The 22695-nt window shown below is 38.3% G+C and overlaps 2 protein-coding genes across 5 annotated transcripts; one reads left to right on the top strand and one right to left on the bottom strand.

Moving 5' to 3' along the window:
* Positions 1-2562: 2562 nt before the first annotated feature.
* alkal2a (ALK and LTK ligand 2a) lies at positions 2563-6670 on the top strand. 3 transcript variants are annotated; one of them, XM_019254132.2, is made up of 6 exons: positions 2563-3340; positions 3887-4260; positions 4819-4872; positions 5054-5134; positions 5238-5312; positions 6383-6670. In XM_019254132.2, the coding sequence occupies exons 2-5, from the start codon at positions 3972-3974 to the stop codon at positions 5300-5302; spliced, it is 489 nt and encodes a 162-aa protein (XP_019109677.1). In that variant the 5' UTR covers positions 2563-3340; positions 3887-3971; the 3' UTR covers positions 5303-5312; positions 6383-6670. The 3 variants fall into 3 exon arrangements, with proteins under 3 accessions (XP_019109677.1, XP_019109678.1, XP_027140215.1); XM_019254133.2 differs by having other exon boundaries at positions 3970-4260; XM_027284414.1 differs by lacking the exon at positions 2563-3340 and having other exon boundaries at positions 3863-4260.
* Positions 6671-9268: 2598 nt separating this feature from the next.
* Positions 9269-21818, bottom strand: acp1 (acid phosphatase 1). Of its 2 annotated transcripts, none has more exons than XM_019254127.2 (6): positions 21731-21818; positions 19561-19634; positions 18595-18708; positions 13968-14029; positions 13016-13121; positions 9269-9541 (listed from the first exon to the last, which is right to left on the bottom strand). In XM_019254127.2, exons 1-6 carry the CDS (start codon positions 21771-21773, stop codon positions 9464-9466), a joined length of 477 nt encoding a protein of 158 aa, XP_019109672.2. In that variant the 5' UTR covers positions 21774-21818; the 3' UTR covers positions 9269-9463. The 2 variants fall into 2 exon arrangements, with proteins under 2 accessions (XP_019109672.2, XP_019109671.2); XM_019254126.2 differs by lacking the exon at positions 18595-18708 and adding an exon at positions 18779-18892.
* Between the last annotated feature and the right edge of the window lie 877 nt (positions 21819-22695).

The raw sequence follows: 22695 nt of genomic DNA on the forward strand, positions 1-22695 counted from the left end.
GGAGAGATATGAAGAAGATGTGAAAGACAAAATGTGGCACGCATGGATCTATTTTATCTATGAAGAGTATTTGCACTAATCAGAAACACATGGAGAGAAAGTATTGCATAGATACCAGTGGCAGGACAGTGATAACTCATTTTTTTGGTGGGAAATAAGTGTGGCAGTGCTTCATTTCATGCCTGAGGCTGGGGGGAAAAAAAGATTGAAGAGAACTCTGTTGGTTTTTCAATCATGCTCAACCTTCTGTAAAACACCAATTCCTTTCAGCAAATGAAAGCACACATTTCCTATTTTCAAACTCAAATGTGTTGTTTCAGGCCAGGATTTTAAAATCGGTGTCAGTTTTAAGTGACCCGCACAAATGAAAACATCCTTGATTACAGCAGTGGGTCCCTTTGCTAAATCAGAGAATATCTCACTCTGTTTGACAAAGATGTTGAACAGAGTGCCCTCGAATAACACCTTGAGGAAGTGAAATTTTCAACTTGGACAAGAAATTCAGGAAGAGAGAAGCACGTTATTGGAAAAATGACCACATCCTCCTCTAAAGAATTAATTAAAATGCCTTTCAGAAGAAATATATCAGAGAGAGTTCAGGAGAGAAAGGAGAAGAAAACAATCAGTGTGTTGAAACCAGTGACGACCACACTGCATCTATGAGGTTTACCACATGTGGTTTACTAAAAAAAAAAGAATCAGATGGACATTACTCATTGACTTACACATATTGGACATCATGGTTTCGCATGTGACTGCACAAAGTTCAGAAAGGTCATACAACTGCATGAGATTAAGAACCGTCTTGGTCAGGGTTACACGCCTGTCTAAACATTGATTTTAACAAATAATGTCATAATTTCTGCGGCCATCTTCACGTCGTCAAGCTTTTCAGTGTGCACGAGGCAGGGATGATGTGCAGCAGAGATATCCAGAAAATTACAGCAGCAGTCAAAAGACAATCCACTAAACCGAAAAGCAAGCAAGGTGCCAAAATACACAGTTAGAGTAGCGATTCGTCTGTCTTAACTCACCAGCTTGCCAGGCCCTTTCAAAGAACTTTAACAAATATGAAAACATCAACCTTACTTTGGTTTTGCTGGCCTATAAAGCTCATTCATACATAATCACATTTTCTCTAGAAGTCAGTCTAACTTACAGATATCCTCACTTAACTTGTTGCACGTCCGCTAGACTCTAGCAGCTAGAGACTCAAGATGTGGCTGTGCTCAGCAGTCACGGGCCTTTAACTATAAAATTCTCGCTGGACATATTTCAAGTCTTAAATCCAGCCTATTACTCATAATTGGCATGAGACATTAAAAATATGAACAACAATGAGAGGATCAAAATCTACAATGATTGCAGAATGATGCCCCCTGCTGAAACTGCTGCCTCTCATTACAGAATATTTCAGCAAATAAATAATAATAAAAAGATTTATTATTGATATTCATTGGCAAATTAATTGCAGTTTAGACTCGGCAAAAATACATAAAGTGTGCCATATGAGGGGAAAATCTAATATCAACAGTTACAGATAGTCAAACGCACTTTTGATTTGAATAAACAGAATATTACAGCTGTCAGATCAAATTGGGTTTAGCTCACATTGCGGCTCTAATGATAATGATAAACATTATTGTTTTCTCTATGAAACTTTTCACAGGCATGTCAGTGGTCAGATATTTTATCTCTGTATCACAGGTCAGTAGGGTGGATGTCTGTCATAAATGGCCTGAGATCCAGGATTGTCTGGATAGATCACTGCTCCTGCTTACTCCCCAGGCTCAACACTGAATCGATGAACTATGCTGATCATTGTGCAAAGTCATGATTCATCAACAGTCTCAGGGGGGCTTGTTCAGTCTCACAAGTTCAAATGTTATTGGATGTCTCACTCTTCTACAGAAAGGTGGATATGACAATCAAGCTAAATGATCTTGGTGTGAATCACCAGGGAAACCAGATATCATCCATACTTCCCATCGTCGATAATATTAATCAGCACAGTGTTCGGGCAAAGCAAACCTGTCTGCCTGCCATCAGACTGGAAGGCGCTATCACTACATTTCTCCAGAGCATTGCCTCTTGAGACAAGAGCTTTGGAGAGCTGGGTGACAGTGCGCGCTATCCTTTCAGCACCAAGGTTTTACGCACGGCCACAGGAGTTACTCCGAAGTGACAACAGTGAAGTTTTGTCCAAGTTATAAACAGCCTGAAATTATCAGATCATGGAGAACCACACAAGATAAACTGAGAAACACAAGATAGATAGACTTGTTGTCACAAAGTTTGTAGTCATGTTTTAAATTTCACACCATGTGTTACTCTTTTCGACTTGTGGAAACATGTTGATTTCCCTCACTGTGTCTTCATAATATAATAAACTACTCATGTCTGACAGGTCACTCGGATATAGAGGGGGGGGAGTGGGAGCCAATTGCACGCCCTGACTTAAAGAAAGCTGTACCAACCACAGCAGGCTAGTACAAACTAATCCCCAACGACGACAAACCTTCTCTAAACCTCAGCTATGCTGTAGTCGGTTGTTCTGACCAGAAAACTATAAGTGCAATAAGTTTTAAAAAACCGTGCCTAATTAATTTTCTAAGAGTCATCCTTAAACGGTGCTTGATTGTGTTTCAATCCCCATGATGGACGTAAAGTGCGCAATGGCTCTAAATGAAGTTATGAGACTCGCAAGGAGGATATGGGAACATTTCCACTGAGATGCCGGTATCTGAGCTATACTGGGCTTATTGGAAATTTCAGTGGAAGTATTAGTGGGAAAAACGCTTCCTGTAACTGCGTATCGCAAAGATAAATGGAGTAACGGAAAGGAGGGAGGGGGAGCGCAGAAAACTTCACACGGCGCTCAATTGATGGCCAGTCAACTCAAGTGATCTTTCCGCTTCAGGAGTGCCAATAATGCGTCTTATTGTCATCACAGACACGGCGGAGTAACTCACAAGGGACAAGTCACCGCGTCTGCGAGACAGAATAAAAAGTGAGCCTCACTTCAGGACGACCGATCTGCTACTTCAGCGAGGACGCACACGGGGGCTTTGGAGCACCGGATCCACAGGCTTTTGGTCCACTCTCTTCCCCATACAGTCGGCCGGTGTGTTCAGGAGATGACCGCAGATGCTCAGCGAGTACTCATATGACTGCAGCTTTGATGTTTCCTACATGAGAGCAGAGTTTAAGGGGGAATATTCCGGACTGGAGAAGGAACCTAAACTAAAGTTGCGCACAGTGTTTTATTTCCATTTTCATCGTTGTTGGACGTTCGGGAGGTAATCACACATCACTGGGAAAAGACTATCGAGGATTGAAGGTAAATATGTTTTTATCATCCTAACACTGACTTCTTTTCCAACTGTTACCATTTTAACCAGAGTCTTTCTGCTCTTGGACTGCGTATACTGTTTTTCCCCTTCACTTTCTCGTTGAGTTTTAAGTTCTAAATAAATAAAAACTTAATGTGTCAACAGGTTATACGGGCTACTCAAACACCTGTAGTTTACTTCATTTACAGCCAAAATAACATCCAGTGGATGGATTTTTTAAAAATGAAAAATTAATAGAGAAATTAGTTTAAAAGACAAAATGTATATTCAAATTGCAAATTCAACTCCATGTGATTTATATTTATTTCTATGTGAGTTTTTTTGTTTTGTATTTGTTTGTTTTTTAATTAAAGATGCCACAAAACCGCAAGAAATACACTCAGACAGTACTGTGGCCCACAGTCTGTCAGCAGTTACTTCAACATGTTCTCAGCGGGTTTTTTATTGGGGATCTGGATCACTGAGTAGTATAATGATATGAGAAACACTTTCACTAAATGCTTGCAGACATTTATTATTGGTCTGTCTTGCAGGTGTCCGGTTAAACTTTAATTTCCCAGAGGCCCTGGAGAAGGAGTTCACTTCTTTTTTTCTTCCTCCTCTCACTCCACGGAAGCTATGAACGGACTGCGCAGGCACTTCAATATGGGACTGGTGCTACTGATGTGCACGCTGACCGGCCACAGCAGCGACAGTGCGCCCTCGCCGGCTCCAAATGCAGCTGCAACCGGCAGAGACGCGCAGCAGGGCACAAGGCGGATAGTAGAGATCGTGAAACACGTGGAGGACAGCCGGGTGCGCCACAGCACGAAAACGAAAACCCCGTTTACAACTCAAGAGAGGATCGCCCCGGTGGAACCAAAGGATTTACGCAACTTGAAAACAGACAGAGGGGATCCGGCTGTTGGTGAGTGGTGGCTTGTCGTCTGGGCGTGACCCTTATGTTGGATGTCAACAAGATGCTGTAGACTAAAATGAATCTAGGCTGTTGAATATGTGTAACTTTAATGTTGCAAAGTCTTTGTATTCAGATAGAACAACAGTTTAAGGGTTGTTACCCCCCAAATTACCTAAAATAAGGGGCGTAGTTTGGGGTGAATTCATATAAAGTCAGTTTATCCACCTCTCTGACATGAGACTGAGAGTTTAAACTATTAAACAATGAGTGTAAACTTACCTGAAGTAATAAGTCGCCATGGTTTGGAGGCAGTTATTTCAAAACATGGAAAAAATGAAACCAAAATAGTTCATGGATATCAAATTTTCTTTTTGGAAGTGGTACCAACACTGATGATTTCCTAAGAATACTAGTTTTGTGCCAGTTTGTCTCTTACTTATCTATTTTTATCTGAAGTTTAACTGAACTTACAAAAACTCCCCGATCCAGGTGATGTGATGGATTCCTTCAGTCTGTGCTTCATGGCAGCTATCAAGTTAAACCAAACCACCTTCTCTCTCTCCACAGCCGTATTCCCCAGAGTTCCCAGTAAGAAACTGGATTTCCTGAAATACTTAACAGGTAGGGGGGCCCTCATTGCACATTTCTATGCCACTGGTGCTTGAGTGTCAAAAGTCATATTTTATGAAAGAGACACAACAGTATCACAAGACAAGTGGATGATAGCTTCAGTAAATCAGATGTAAGCGCAGGTGGCTGTAGAGCTGGAAATTGTCTTACAGTTTGTTCTTTCTCCTTCCAGGTCCGCTGGTCTTCAGTCCTAAGTGCAGGAAGCATGTGTACAGACTCTACCACCACACCAGAGACTGCACGATACCTGCATGTAAGTTGCAGTTACACTGCCCCTCTGACACCATGAAGTGTGACTCATTTGTGTCATCGCACTCTGTTTAAAGGCACCCATTCATTCATGTTCTTCTTCTCAGACTTCAAAAGATGCGCACGGCTTCTCACACGACTAGCCGGCAGCCCACAGTGCACAGAGGGGTAGCACACACAAGGTAAGAGTAATATATTCACATCTAATTCAGACATGAGTGTGCACAGGACTTGTGGTCAAAGTGCTGCTGTGTTGTTTGTGTGTGAACAATGCAGACTAATACAGGGATTCAAGATTCAAAAAGTGGCACTTAAGTAAAAGTAGATATATATTATACATTATTTTTATATAGCATGAATTATTTTGTTGTATTATTATTAGTGTGTAAGTATCATGAGGTCGAGCTCATTTGAGCTAATTTATATATTTATTGTCTAATATATTTTTTATGTAGTAAGTAAGAAAATAGTTCAGACATAAATGCAGTTGCAGAGTGGAGGTTTAAGTCAGAGGCTTTACTTACAGAATATGTCAGAAATGGAATATAAAATGCATAATTATGTGTTCATCAGTGTACAATCACCTGAAAATAAGAATTATTTTTGTTACCTTAGAATAAGCCAGGCGCCACAGGTCCTCTCCACAAAGTCTGTCATGTAGAGCTGCCACCTGTCAACACTAGCCTGGAAATGGACAAATTAAACACTGTCTTGACAGGCCCTTTGGCTCTATATGTTCTCCTTTATGCTAGGGTGAAGCGAGGGGGTTGCAATCATTGACTACACTGCTAGATGTCACTAAGTCCTACACACTTTTCCTTTAAGTACACTACTGGAGTAAATTTCCATTGATGCAAGGTGGTACATGTGCTGTTTATGAAACTGACATTTACAGCACCAGACATGGTACATGAGAGCAGGGGTGGAAAAGAGAAACATACTTTTTGCAACACTTGTACTGTAATTTACTTGAGTATTTCTATTTAGCTTAAGTATGTATATAAGTAAGGGCTTAAGTTCAAACAGTGAAGATTCATGTTTTCCTGTCTGGATACACTTGAGACAATTGTTCACAGTGGTTATATGCGTGCTGTCTTGATACACATAGGCCCAAGCAGCAACACAGCCAGAGCAGCAGATCTGTGGCAAATCAAGTCTATTGATTTATTATTTGTGATTCTTTTTTGGAAAGAGTTTATCAAGTGCTGCCAAGTTGGAGACTATACTGAATTTTACTTCCTCCTCATTGCAGGTTGAAGCCAAACATAAGTTCTCCAGAAGAAAAAAAAACTTGGGAAAAAAGTGCCTTGGACAGTAAGAGGGAAGCCTTAAATACTCTGACCATCCCCAACTGATATTAGGCACCGTACTGCCCTTCAGTGAGGTCTGTTCTGCTAAGGCTTGGATTACTGCCACCCAACGCTCTGGCTGGGCCTCGATGGGATGATTGTCACCACGAGGGAGCAACAAAACCAGACCAAGAAAATGATGGTGACACTGAACAGTGGAGAAGAAGAAGAAGAAAAAAAGAAAAAAGAAATGGCTGAGAGAAAACATGGGGCCTTTTTTCCCTGCTGGCGTCCAAAAAGAAGTCGCTAAAACAAAAACTAAAAAAGGGAGTGCATATTTTTATTTTGTTCATTTCTTTAAGAAAAGAGCAAAATCCAAATGTACTGTTGTTACCATGACTTGCTTTCTGCGATTGGTTTGCTCTGTATGAGTGTTTTGGGATGAGCTCATGCACCGCCCGTTACGCAGACAAAGAGCCCTCACAGACCCCTGGCTGGCAGTCATGACATAGTTTGACTCACTTGTGCTCACACTGAGAAAGAACTGTGATTAAATTATTAATTGCATAAACATTTCTCTGCGTCTTTGCAAGACATGTTAAAAAAGCAGTGGCGGTTCTAAGTCACAGCCCTCCTGTGGATCTTGGTAGAGTGTGGTACAGTCTATATTTATATATTTGTTGTCACAAGGGTCCACTGCACATAATATAGGCCATGACCACGTAAAACAAGAGAAATATGTACATACTGTAAAGCAAAGAATGAGAGGACTCCACCTACCTATCATAAATTGAAGTGACTGGCATTTATCGAATGGCTGTTAAATACATATATATATATATATATCTAAAAATGAAATATATTTAAATAAATTATAAGATTGGTACAAATATGAATCGTCTTTTGTCTTGTGCAGTGTTTTTTTCATTTTATATTCCCATCTCTTGAAATTGTGGAATGCTCTTTGAATCAGACCACATGACTGAACGGAGTCCTGGGACTAGAGATTTGGTGAACTTCCCACTGCCGTTATAGACCGTTTAAAAAGAAAAACTCAGAGGGAATGAAGTCTTTGAAATTATGAGGTTATGTACAAAATCATCTGTACACATACCAGGATGTGTGGCAGAGTTTTTGAGCTATACAGTATGTCTATAAGACATTCTGCTGGGTTTCATTTGTGGTGCTCACAACATTGCAAAATGACTTTTAAGGGGGGCATGCTGGTAGATGATGTTCTCTCAAAATTGGCTAAAATGACATACAAAAAAAAAAATCATTAAAAGAAAAGAGCCATTAAAAAGAATGTCCTGATTACTCCATACGATCTATATAACTCATCCTGAACATTGTTGCCAGCGTAATCTGCGGATTATGCAGTGTAACGAGGACACTGAATCATGGGGACATCTGGGTTAAGTGAGAAGGTGTTCTTTGTCATTTGATTGAACTGATTTCTGTTTAATACGTCCCCCTTACTGGGACAGATTTTTGCCTTTATGTGGTAGCGACAGCAGAGATTACAAAAAAATGAGGAGAAAGAAAAAGATATCAGTCTCCAAATCAAGGCTGACCTAATTTCTAATCTTTCTAAGTCTAATTTAGATGTTCTTGTCTGTAAGAAACATTGCTGGAAAATGTCTCAAGTGACATTTTTTCCAAACTATGAGTTCAGAAGTCTCAGAGACAAACATCTCAAACACAAGACCTTGACTATGGTAGATTCAACTAGTGTGTTCTGAATATTTTGGGGAGGAGGTATTTGTTTAGAAACATAATTTGTTTGGGTCAGTTTGCTATGCTTAGAGGACTTCAGAGAGAAAGCTCAGCATTTTGGGAAAGAGACTTGGATGAGACTATGTATGACCCTTTCTTCTCTGTGCACCACATAATAAGCTAATGCAAAAAGCTTAGCTTAGCACAAAGACTGGAAAAAGTTCAAAAGTGCCAACACCACTGAAGCTCAGTTACACCTTTACAAACCAAAAACATGTAGAGAATCTATAACTGGGGTTATGTGGTTAACTTTTTGTTGACTCTGAGCAATTGCCGTGCAACCAATTGGAGACTCTTGGAGGTTAATGGTTTAGCTTTGGAGGTGCTGGTAGATTTCATTACCTCCAGACAGAGCCAGGCCGATGGCTTCCCCCTGCGTTCAGTCTTTAAACCAAGTTAAGCTACGGTACGGTACAAACATTGTTGAGATACCAACTTCTCATCTCAACTCTTGACAAGAAAGCTCATAACAATCAATACATACTCAATACATTTCCCATGTATTTCAAACATTGTAGCCACCAGTTAGTTCGTCTAACCTTTGTCCACACTTTTTGTTTGATGTTACAGCCCTTACTGAATGTCAATTCTAGCGTGTGGAAATTAATCGTACTAAAGGGTAATTTATACTGGCACTGATGAGTCCTTCCTCATGGGATTACTACCATTTAAGTAGGGAGTGGTGATTGGCACAGAGAAGAATAACTTCTACGGAAAGCAAGGAACATTCACAAGAAAATGCCAGAGCAGAGCTTGTTTTTTATGTCTATTTTTAAAAAGGTCAGATATTTAATATTCCTGAGAATTTCTTGTATTAATAGGAGCTGTGTATGAAACACAACCAGAAGCAGTGAGAAAAAACAACAACCTAACCACCAAGCATCCAACAAAATGTCTATGAAGATTAGCGTTTAGGCTGGCATTAACTTTGACCCCGGTGTTGACCTTTTGACCTTTAGGCTTCAGAAATGTCCAGTCATGCATTATCGTCTGCAGGATATCTTCATTCATATACATTTTTCAGCATGTTAACAATGTAAAGAATGATGTGTGTACAAAGAAATCTCCAATAGTTAGTACTTACTCAGCCATTTTATTAAATCATTTGAATTTACAGTCGACAAACATGACAGCGTCTGCGTGGTCATCTTTCTAAATGTACACAATGTGTATAACATTTGTATAACATGTACAACACTGAGACAAAGTGCTCTGGTTTCTCTGTTCACCCAACAGATTCAGCAAAGATGGTTTAAGGTTGGATGTTGTTAGGAGTTCTGCTCCAGAAAAGCTTTGCAGCAGCGTACGCACTGTTCGTACACCTTCTCAAAGTCTTCATCGCTCCCCTAAGAGATAAAACGAGAAAAAAAAAGAGACAGAAATGAAAATAAGTTTCAGCCAAGTGCTAAAGGCTGAATCTTACATACATCTGTTTTATTTTTTCTTTGAAGCAGTGGCAAAGTATTGAAATACAGCTGTAGACCTGTAGGGCCAATTCAATGTGAGTTTCTGAATAAACTGATAAATTATTTTCAAATCCCTAATCTAAGCAGCAAAATGTTGAGTTCTTGTGAAGGAAAACATATCCCAGACTGCCAAATGACTTCATAGATAGACTTGAGCACAAATTTGGTAATCCAGCATCTCCTAAGGGAGAAATATCCTGCCAAACGTACCAAGTACTTTTCAAATTCTGTTTTTAAAACCTTGATGATTTTTTATGGAAAATCATCTCTAAGAGCAATAAAACTTTGAATTGTGAGATTAGTCTGATAAGAATACAAATTTATATCAGTCCCGTGTGTGCTCAGAAGTGAAATGAGACATTAGACAGTCAATACTGACAATAAAACAAAAAAGAAAAAAAAACAGGAGTTGTATGCCAATAACCACTAAGAGGAGACGCCTTTCAGTAAAACAAAGTTTGACTGAAATAAATTTCAATATTTTTACACACTCCTGTAAGATTTATCATCTGATTTTAATTAAATCATATGAAATTATATTATCTAAGGAAATATTCCACAATTTCCTAGAGTGGAGAGAAACATATTCATATCCCCTTTTGCCTAAACAAGGCTATAACAAAACTACCAAGTCTACAATGACGCAGCTATTTGAGGCTGTTAGCTCAATACCAACGTCAAAACGCTGACATGCTGATGTTTAGCACATATAATGTTTACAATGTTCACCACGGTAGTTTAGCCTTTTATAAATACAAAGTACAGTAGAGGCTGTCAATAGTTTTGCAGGTATTTGGTCAAAAATAAAGCATTGGATCACAGCATATATATATATATATATAATGATTTCTCAAATGTCCACTTGAGGCTGGCTATACAGTCGAACAAGTCGGTCTTCGTAAAGCCCCTATGTTAAAATGTCCAACTTCACAGCAGAAATAAACATGTTTACAGCCTTGTACAAAAACAGTTTTGGTCTCTATAGCTAATTTCCCCGTTCATGACAACTGTACAGAGGGTGAATTATAATAGAACTCAAGTTCTGCATAATTAAAAACGTGGCCTCTGTGATTGGCAGATGAGTGCCGTTACAAGTGGCTTGTCTGAGCATCCAGGTTTCATGTAGCAGAGACGCTCCATGTCTTTGCTCATTTTTAAATTAGCAGTTTCACAACAGCTCTTTAATAAGTAATCTAATGCTGAGAAAGTAGGTTCTCAGGCATTTAAAGCTGAAAGTGTTTAATGTTAAATTATGAATCAAAACTGTCAACTAGTAATAACAGAAAAATGCTTTGGTGCTTCAGTCATGCTGTGAGTGTGTCATTTTAAATCACATGAAATGGGCAAGGAAACTTATGTCTCCATTTATCCTGACACGTTGACAGTGACTGTCTGGCTCCTCTTGGTTCACTTTGCTGTCATGCCATGTGGTTTCTGGCAAGGTTCCACCATCCAATGCTGTCAAGTGTCCAAACCACACTTGAGTGTAAAGAGCATTCATTCACCCCTTCCTTTGACAAAAACGAGCTACAAGAAGACTCCTGCTGATCGCCACACACAAAAAAGGGGTGTTTAAAGCCAAAATAAGTCAAACTAATATAACTGACGAGACTCAAATCAACTGTGGTCAACCACAACCTCTTCTTCTACCCACATTACTTACAATTTGATGACTGTTTTATCTTGCGATCTTGGTTCTGCAGAATGTAATTCAGTAGTGCATATGTGCACAAAACCATCATTGTTACACCATCAGAGCTTTAGCTGCACATCATCCATCAAGACCACACCGGGAATTATCATATTATATTTCAAACTGTGTAGTATTTATTTAAATACATTATTACAGTGCCTCAAATTGAGATTTTTTTAACCTAATGTAATGTTGACAAGCTATCATCACCAATAAAACTTCCCCAAAAACCTTCCCCAACCTATCCTTCGCTCCTTTGACTTTTCCCCACCCTTGCTTTTTTCACTCATAGCTGTCAAGAAGATTAAAAAGCAGCCATGGACTTGTGTCAAAATCATCTGGCAGGACTTTCAACTGCAGAGAAGGCACGTAAGAAACGTACTGGATGAGTGAGCCATGGAGAGTGAAAAAGCAAATCAATCTGAAGACAGAAGACTTCCTATAGTGATATCCAAGTAATCAAAGCGGGTGTCAAAGTAATCTTGTGGTGTATACTGGGCTGGAAGGGTTGAATAGCAAATCTTTTATGGTTACAATTTAGGCATTTATTTCAAACGAGCAAGCGAGGAACTGCCTGTGTTAATGTTTTACTGTTGCAGTTTTGTGCTGTTTATTTCATGAACAGTTCCTGGACTTGATCCCACCTTCCCCCATGGAGAGTAAATTCTCTCCAGAACTACTACAAGCACCAGAAGACAGACATGATGTGTCTTTGAACAAACTTCCACTTACCCCGCTTTGATATAGATAATGTGATATATGGCATTATGAACAGGTGCACAGTCTTTCCAAGAAGAAAAATCTGTTTTCTGTGTTATATCCAAACACAGCTGACAGTTGACATTCACCATGCACCATCTAACAGTTTTTAGTTAAGACTTGAAAAATCTTTTTTCCCCCTCAGTCCACTTCTTGCTATGACCAATGGGACCGTACACACCCTGTCTGACAAATTTCAAACTGTATTTCTGTTATTTTAGATGACACATCTACGTTCTTACCCCTGGTATGGACGGGACGGGACCTCGTTATAAAACTATAACGAGGTCCCTTGGATCAAAATCTGATGACAGCTGTCAAAGCCACTTTAAGTCTAATCAGACCAGACCCACACAGGCCTGATGAATAACTATTTTTGAGTGTTAAACTCATAAAAAGTGAGCCCAAAGGATCTTTTTTCCTCTCCCATACGCTTACAGTAATCAATGTTTTAGTGGCTTTAAAACAAAATTTCCTACAAGTAAAAAATAAACTTTGGTTAGATGAATTCCACAACAACTACATTGTTTGGTTTGCAAGCATCAATTTTAACTGGCAATTACTGTAAAAACTTTTCATGTGAACAAACGAATGTTCACTCTGAATATCTTCCAGGCGAGATTGTCTGAACATGTGCTCCATTATCCCATATTAAGCAACATTGCATCTCCCCTCAGTGTAGCCATTCAGAACTATAAACACTATTTATTTCCAACCTGGTCAAGCAGAAAGTCAGAACTCATATTTATCCTTTTGGCAAATCAATTTATACTTTGTGGTATTAAAACTAATCACAAGCAGGTTGAATTGTAGAGTTCCTGAAACTCTACTGATTCTCTGTTTACTATTACTCTTAGTTATGCTTGAATATACTAAACCTGTGAGTTTACTTGAATACTTACGTAATACGGGTCTTTGATGATGCGCTGCTTCTGAGGGTCATATGAACCGAGAAGCTCAACCTTTGCTCGGGAGTTTTTCACTGACTTTGCTTTCCGGTTCAAGTCACTGTAAAAGGCGAGAGAGAAAAAAAATTATAGTTAGAAAAATTACAGAAGAAAACACGAGTTTATTTAAGTACAATACATCTTTTTTTTTTAGATTGAATGAAAGAATGAAAGTTTAACTTCCTCCTAAAGAACAAACAACAGTCTTTATTAGGCCAACGGTTTGAGAGTACAGAAAATAAAAAACAACAACTCAACCTGCTCTCAAACTAAAGTAACAGAATTCATACTCAACAAGACGTTACAATAAATAATGAACACGTTCAAGTTGACAACAACAAGATGTGTTCTGATGAAAGAAAACTACAAGTACAATTTGTCTAGGACAAGGGCTTATTTTCTCAGTCTCGTCAGCTTAACATTTGTGGAGGAGAAAAAAATTATGTGGGAGAGAAAGGGGAGAAAAAGTGCCCAAAGAGCAAAGACGAGGCATCCAAAGAACTCAGTAAGCTGCTTACAGATTAGATCTGCCATAGGCATGTGATCTCAAAATGATCCCTAAACGTTCAAAGTATCAAAAAATATCCCTCCCCCTGACCTTTGGAAAGAGCTTAAGAAAGGATATTGCTCATTAAAGGGAGGCATTCACCTACACGTTACTCATAGCTCAATGTTACCACCGTTTTCATGTGCATGTGAAGAAGTAGCACTATAGAGACGGTAAGCGGGACAACCCAGGTTGACCCCTTTTAAAGGCAAATATTTTTTTGATCCGAGGCAACCGTTAATAAGTAAGATGGGACACTTAACACATGACACCGGCGTTTTTCAGCGGCTGTGTGTCCAAGCGCGGATCCACATACGCAGAAATAATAAACACTGCTGCTGCGAGCTGAAATAACCGTACCTCAAATTGCTCTCATCCATGCAGAGAATGTACTCGAAGTTCATGAAATCTTCCTTGGTCACCTGGAAGTGAAGAAGAAATAAGAGGACAAAACAAATATTACTTTTGGCTTTGTTTGGAAACACAGTACTCTCCGGTCCTTCAGTGAATGTTTATTCGTTTCCAATACAACAATAAAGACAGTCTGGTCATTGAAATACACATTTAGAGTCATAATAGAGATTTTGTTGAACTCAAACCATGTTTTTGACACCATTTGCATTTACTGTATCACGGTCACCACAGACAGAGATCGGCAGTGTTTCTGTTACTCATTGTAAAATATGTATATCAATTACTCCTGAGTATGTTGTAATTGCTATATGACAGCGGTGTGATATGAAACAAGATACTTTAGAGTGGAGTAATTGTGTGTCTGGAGAACTACTCGTCAAGCTCTTTTTTGATTCACTTTCACGCAATCCTTCACTCTCAGCTTTGATTTTAAAAGAGATTTGTTATTTCATCTGTACTGGAGGAGCAACGCCACAAATATTTGGAAAGTTATTTGTTATTAATGGCAACTGAATAGGAAACTAATTGTAATGATAGTTGGATCTGAACTTTTCTTGTCATTCAATTGCACATTGTCGACCTACCGCTATCTGCATTTTTGTTGTGTGTGTTTTTTTACAGTACTTCTTGCGTATCCTTCCCGTTGGGTTCAACCTCTCACCAGAGCCTTGTGTACATTACGCAAATTTAAATGTTCTGCCCTTTTGTACAAATTCCCAATTTAAATACATGCATTTTATTTTCATTCAATGAAACAGCACAGCAAAGATATTAGGTAGCAAGACATATTTCAATTTTGGCCCACCGATGTCTGGGTTATTAAATGGTTTTCCACTGCAGGGTCTACTCAGCTCAACTCACTTCTCTTGGTTTTCCATTGTCAAAAGTCATTGGTAGTACCTGGTACCAATCGAGCTGAGACATTGCGAAACATGAAGCAAACAGAGTTGTCTCGCTCCGATGTAAGATTTCCCAAACTCTGTTCTTTCAGCAGTCTTTTGTCTCGCTGCAACAGCCATCCAGCTCGATATCCTCCTTTCTCCCTGTGTTTGCATCGCATTGGAGATGTCAATAGCACTTTCACACAACGTCAATAAGAATCTGCTAACTTCTAACATATGGACTCCCACCTACATTACCATCCGCAGCAGAAAGCAACATCAGGAAAAGTACCTGGTATCAAAAATGAGTAGAGTTGAACCGAGTCGTACCATGCAGTGGAAACTGTACATGTGAAAGCATGTGGAGGGGTGTTGTGCAAAGTATTCATTGTGTTTTGTGATGATTTAATGGAACAAGCAGAAATAAAAAACAGACAGCACCCTGAATAGTTTTGAGAACAAATTTCTAGGAATGCCAAAGAGGAGGCGAGGGCAGCAGGAGACAAAAGAAAGAAGACGACGAGAGAGAGACGAACAAAAGAATAAGACATGAATAAAACTCCTTCAATGCTCCAGATGTTGAGATACAGAGACATTCAATCACAGAAACAGCTGTGGCCATTCATGCAACAGCATTGGAATAAACAGATGTTTATTATGACTGTTTTGAATCCATGTTTATATTCCCAGTGAATCTGGATGAAGCCATGAGGGTCTGATCACTATATTTTCCATTTGAACACCCTTTTCTTTCACACAGGGCGGTAATCTGTGGTAGTGATAATCAGTGACTGTTGATCCCTCTACTCCGTCTACCTTGCGGTCTTACACTCTGACTGAAACAGGGGTAATCCCCTATCAAAAAAGCCTCATGCTCTCTCACACAAGGCTGACACAGAGCTTGGTTTGATTTCTGAAATATCTGGCTGAGAGTGAGATGGGAGCTGCTACAGTAAATGAGGAATGAGCACGGAGACACATCATACTTCAAGTTCAGCGAGTTCAAAAGATGATAAAACTCTTAGAGGACATGAAGAGACATCGTACAAACTATATGAAAATAATCAATAACAGGCCTTTTTGAAAGATGGTGTTGATATATCACAGAAAGACCAGCATAAATGTGAATAAAAAAAACTAAATGTAGCTGCTGCATTTGGGAGTATCGTTATTGGTAACGGCAGTGTTCATCCTATGAAAGTCAAAATGTTGCTGCGAATTAACATTTATACCAAGTAAGTTAAATATTTAGAAACTAAACTGTTCTTAAACATATTTGGCAAGTCTTTACTTAAAATAAACAAGTAAAACTCTTGGTGTGTTAACGCAGTTGTATTAATATAAAATATGTCTTCTTAGATAAAGACAGAATTGTTGACAAATATTGGATATATACAAAGTGAAGCATTTAACATGTCTGTCTACCTCTTATAAATGCAAAAAGGAGGGGGGCACAACCAAAGTTCTAATATTTAAATAGATTTTTATTTTAGACTTTTTAAATATACTTTTACACTTTTACACACTACTGTATGTAAACAATATTTTTTTTAATTAAACCTTTATTTAACCAAGCAAGTAATTTGTAATTTATAATATAAAGTAATGTAATTTAATGTAGTATAATATAATATGAAAAAAAGTCAAAACTAAAAACTAAACTTCAAAACTAAACTGAATCTCAAGAGCAGCCATAGGCATGTGTCAAATAATTCCATATCAGAAATTGCCAAACAGACATTAAATTTAATGATTAAACACTCAATAATTTGTTCACTTTGTTATTAGGTACAAATGTATGCTTATGTGGGGATACTGCGATCCCACCTGGCCTGTCTGCTGGGTGGCAGAAGTTCAGCAAAGTTCAACAAGTAAAGAAAACTGGGGGAAAGAGAGGTAAAAAAAAAAAAAAAAAAAAGAAAGAAATAGAGCATGGGGGCAAAAGCCAATGGTCGAAATGTAAAGGGTAGTAAAGGAAAAGAGGAAAAGAGCAAAAGCTTGTCAAAGCTCATTGTGTGGATTTGGCTGGGTTTAAGCCAAGGATTGAGACTCCCCATCACCGCTTTGAGGAGATTAAACGAGGGTCTGACTGAATGGTTTGCAGAGAGACAAATCAACAAGACGGCATGTCTCAAGCACAGGGTGAACCCCCCAGCCACCCTCCTTTTAGTTTTCTCAGGGAAACATAAAAAGAGTATTTTAAGAGCACAGGGGAGTAGGAGTTGCACTGAGGATAAGCCAACACAGCGTAAGGCCTAAAGGTCTTACATGGACAAACATCTTGGTGTAATTTCAGGCCTGTTTCAGGATTTGAAACACATGCTGCGATGTGATACAATGATTGCTAGATTGAATCTATCAAGATTTCTTACACACCACAGATACATTAGTTTGTATAGAAATAAGGACTGGGCTGGCCATCAGATTGTTTAATACTTTGACAGTCAAACACACATAAAGGTTAGCTCTAAGATAATGACATTACAGTCTCTGAAATACTTTTCTACTTGGTGCATATGGAAACAGACTTCCTAAAAGCACATTTTTAACTGCTGCTGTAGAAGCTGAACCAGCTGCTGTGTCCTGTAGAGTTCAGTTAACTGTCACAAGAGGTCACTGTGTCTGAGGTCTGACACTGAAGAGAAAACTTTAACTCTGATAACTGATGTTCAAATAATTTCTATACAAGTACATTTATTTCAGGATATGTGCCATTATAAAGCCATATCACATATAAATGTAATATTGTTGTGTGCAGAGACAGATATTTAAACTATATAAAGCATATTAATGTAGGCGCACATTGTTCCACAATACAATGTTCACATATATTAACTTATTTTACTAGCGGTGCCCGATCTCACAAGATAAATCTAAGGGGTCAGAAGATAATTTAGTGGTTATGAAAACAGAAAAACTATTTTATGCTACATAAAATTATGTTATATGTTATGTTATAGATGGACATTTTCAGGCCAATTTAAATAAAACTTTGAATCTTTTGTTGAACTGGCCACAAGGAGAGGAGAGCTCACAACAGAGGTTTGTTTTGCAGGCTCATACACCAAAAAACATTGAGAAGCACTCTGTTAGACCAACACCAGGCCACGTAATGGTTTCAGTCTGACTTGAAAAAGAAAGAGCGAGCCAAATGCAAATAATAAATTATATCCACAGTCATTTCATTACACCATCATTTAATCCTGGTCCCTTTCTACAGAGCTTTTTTTTCCGGTTTTGTTTTTAAGACCAAGACTCGTGGTTTGAATTAATGTTTTTAATTTGTGATGGGGATGTGTTCAAGCAGAGAGTAGTTTATCCTTAACAAAACAAAGCGCTAAACTGGATCCTCTGAAAAATAAAAAAAATTCCCATCCTGCTCAACATAAATCATTCTTACACACGCTTGTGATATTTGGTATTCGTCTGAATCATCATTGTTGGCCGGACACGTTCGGCTACAGTTCAAATGAACACATGCTTGTTTTGACGGAGCAATCACACACTCCTTATCACGTTAAAAGGAGAAATTCATTTGAAAATTGTATCAAACTGGAAAAGGCTACAGTAAGCTAGTATTGATAGAGTAACAGTAGCACGTGGGCGTGTTACAGGCATCAATCTTACAAACATCACACTCATACACACAAGCACCAGTGAGGTGAGAGGAGCCACGGGACATCTTGTTGTACCTGTCGGGCCCTGTGGCTCGTCTCAATGTCATGCTTCCTTAGACAGGCCAGACCGCGGGTGTCCGGTTCGCTGCCTGTATTCCAGTCTGATGTGGCACCACTGTCTATGACCCACTGCAACAACAGAGAACAGAAAAGGGACGCTAACTACTGCTAAGATAGGTGTAGAGGTGGGTGATCGTACCTGCCTGGCCACATGCCTCATGGGCACATCATGCCTCTTCATGCAGGCTTGACCGCGGTGGTCTGGAGGGTTTCCTATCTCATAGGTGGAGGTGGCCGCACTGTCTATCCTCCACTAGGCAGAGCACGGGGGAACAATGACACAGCAAAAATGGTTCATACTCTCACGTACAGGCATGTGGTAGGTGGTAGGTACAGCATTTACAGGACAGTGTACTATTGAGGACATGTGAGACTCAACAGGTGGAGCACTTCCTGCCCTCATTCATGATCTTTAGAGGCTGCAGCTCAGCTATTGTTACATATTGTTCAGCCTGAGGATGATGGCCTATTTTACTCCAATTTAGACATCCTCATTTTACACTATTCACCATTTCAACTGCAGCCTCACATCACCTACCAATACTTTATGCATGAATATTTCCATATTGTGAATCTTTACAATGGATACAGTTTACTTTGTCTTTTGTCTGCCACCATAACTAGTATTTCTCACTAATATTGGTTAATAACAATAATCAGTGCAATCATACTTTAGAAGAACTGTACAGTACGTGTCATTAGTAACAAATGTATTATCGTAGACATAACTGGTTAGGTCATGTGTATCTATGTTCTCAATACTTTATTCCTGTTACTGATTTGATAATTCGGTTAAATAGCAGAGTCCTAAAAAGATTTTCTTTGTTTAAAAAAAAAACAGATATAAATGTAGATGCAATATTAAGCCATTAATAACTTATATTATAAATACTGCTCTGTACAATGTAATTAATTAATTACCTTATCAACAACACCGCCTTCTGTTGCCATCTTTCTGAAGACTGCTTCAGCAATGGGGGATCTGCAAATATTCCCTGTTTGAAACCACAAACACAACGATGAACTTTAATGCAAAAACATTTAAATGAACTCACGAACAGTTTTTACAGGATGGTGTAACACTTTACCACCATACTTATGCTACACTATTAATACAGCAACACAATAGCGTGATCTGTGTTAAAATGTGGACTGGCAAGTGTAAAGAGAGTGTTTTAGTTTGGTTTGCCATCACGGAAAAGTGAGTCCAAAACCAAAACAGCATGTAAAGCCAAGTCAAACCGCATCAGCAAAGAGAAACAGCTGTCGCAAGACAAAACTAACAAAATATGATGTACAACTAGGCATGCATCACTACATACAACACAGCTATAGCACTGTTTGTTATTGTATGGCATTATTTAAAATTATTCTCCATGTTTATGTTTTCTGAGTACTTGCTGAGATGACATGTGCATCTCATAATACAGTCGTGCTTAATGGAAGAACAGAAGACAATGGGCAAAACTTGCTGTTAATTCAGACTGACTGCATGCAATGACAATATAATGATACACAGAGTGGGATGACAAATGTTTCCTTGCTGCTGGTAGTTACTGTGATTGTCCTTTTGCTCTGCTATATGGGAATTATTTGTCTTTGACAGGGGGTCCAAGACCTCTAGGTTATCCTCACAGTCACCACAGGGGGCCTATTTATTTCCTAACAATGATTTCCAGGAAATACACTACATCAAGATATATGGCGGTAGCACATTACAAGATTACATATACCATGCTACATTATTATTTTATTCCTAACACAAACCTTTTGTGTCTTCTCACATGCTGCCATCATTAAATGATTCAGGTTTTTATGAATTAGATTAGATTATACTTTATTTATCCCACAACGGGGAAACTCCCTCGTTACAGCAGCAGAAAAAGCGTAATATACACTATAGAAGTCAAATAAAAAGGGCAAACACAACCTGATCTATGTTGTTAAAAAGAGGGCTTCTGAATTTTACACATTTGGAAGTTATTTCTGGAACTGAGGAATTGAGGAATGGAGATATGAAGGAGGCAGTGGGAGAATAATGAAAATATCTAATTTGTTGTTGGGAATGAACGTTGTGACCTAATATTCAGTGCACAGTAATTTGTTGACAAATTAGCCTAGTGCAGTTTAAATATTATTTATTTATTTTTTTGCTATCTACATTTATTTAATTATTCATTTATTTTTGTCCTTTTTAGTATTATTAATATTTTAAATATTATTTATTATTATTATTATTTATTACTGCCATATGTTTAGGATGTTTTAACTGTTGGATGTTGTATTAACATAAAAAAAAAACAATAAATATATGTTTTTTTTAAAAAAAGGGCAAACAGACAAGTGTGCAGCAAGCAAAAAGGGTCCTAAAGGTAAAGTGGTATAAATGATATAAATAATACTGCACAGTAACTGGAATGGAAATATGAATGAAATAAAATAAATATATAAAGCTATGGTGAGTAGTGTGGTGACTCAAAGAGAAACAGAAACAGAAACTAAAACATGATCGGAATTTCTCCTTTCTTACTTTGCACTAAATCAACACTGCCAATTTACTGTATATACTTTTATACAATATATTTGATTTACTATTGCTATTTTGATATTTTATTATGTATAGTTTGTTCTTTGTATTTTGTATTCTTAAGTTGTTGTTGTTGTATCGTCACTGTGTAATGCTGCTGCTGCACTGCAATTTCCCAGCTTGGGATAAATAAATAAATAAATAAATAAATAAATAAAGTCTGTCTCACTGTTTTATCTGGTAAACAATGACAGGCTTGGTCACATGTCTCTCAGGACTGGATGGACTCTGACCTGACACATTTCCGGCATGCTGTCATCAATTATCTCGCGTCTAATGTTTGTCTTAACGTGACTCAGCGTTTCTACATAAACTACATGACAGCTCATTCATTTAAAACAGAGTTTAGCACTTCAGCAGCCGCTGATCTGCTAAATCTAACAACAACTACATGGACTGCTGCAGAGCTGCCGGTCGAGCCTGATCGTACGTGGTGTCTGTTTAATGCAGCCACACTGTGTGAGGATTAAAGCAGCTGCTTCCAGGTGTAAAGACGTCTCTTACCCAAACACACGAACAAAGCCGACCTCATACCAGACTCCGCCATGTTGTTATGAATGGACCTGTGTGTGACGCCGCCGGTGGTGGCCAAAGAGCGCCTGAACAATATTTATGTGAAGCTTTTCAGCACTCATTGAGAAAATGTGTACGAATATTTTAGCATTGTTAAAACTGTACTGTTACAAAATGTTTTTTTTTCTGTTGCAGGTTGTAGAGGTAAGTACATTTAGCCTACATAAGATTACATACACTTATAGTCTTCTTAAACAATAGATATCTTTTTAACTTGTATATATATTTTTTATATTTTTATAGTTCATGCACCAGGGATATGAGAGAAACACTATTTCAATTATCTGTATGTCCTGTACACAGCACAGCATTGACAATAAAGTTGACTTGACTTGACATCTATTAATTATCTTGAATATGATGCATTGTTTTTAGATGTATAACATCAACAATTGCCAACTACAACATTCAAATGATGCTTTTAAATGAATGCAACAGTAATAACCCAATCATACATACACCGACTCCATTAGGTACACAGTCAAGTGTGATTCAATACAACAATACTGCCATGAATCCTACTTTTATGAAGCTTGTAATGTTCTGCGTTTGTTGACACTCTCAGAAAGTCAATATTTCTACTTTATGTTTATTATACACATCTTATTGGGTGCTTTTGTTGCACAGGAGTGCATGATATTGAAAGGTTGTTACTAATATTTTGGCCCACTCATGGTTGCATCACATTGGATTGTCAAGTGTCCTGAATCTAATCTTTCTTCTAACATACTTATTTTGAAGCATTTTGCTGATAACACTGGGGAACACAGTTTTTGTTGAGTTAGGTCTGACAGCTGTTTTTATCTAATTTTTGGGTGCAGAATCCAAAGCTGAGCTAAGTTTTTCTCTATCATGTCAAGTTTTTGGTATAGGATCCCCGTTTTCTTAAAAAATAT

This window comes from Larimichthys crocea, chromosome XI, assembly GCF_000972845.2.
Source record: "Larimichthys crocea isolate SSNF chromosome XI, L_crocea_2.0, whole genome shotgun sequence".
NCBI lineage: Eukaryota > Metazoa > Chordata > Actinopteri > Sciaenidae > Larimichthys > Larimichthys crocea.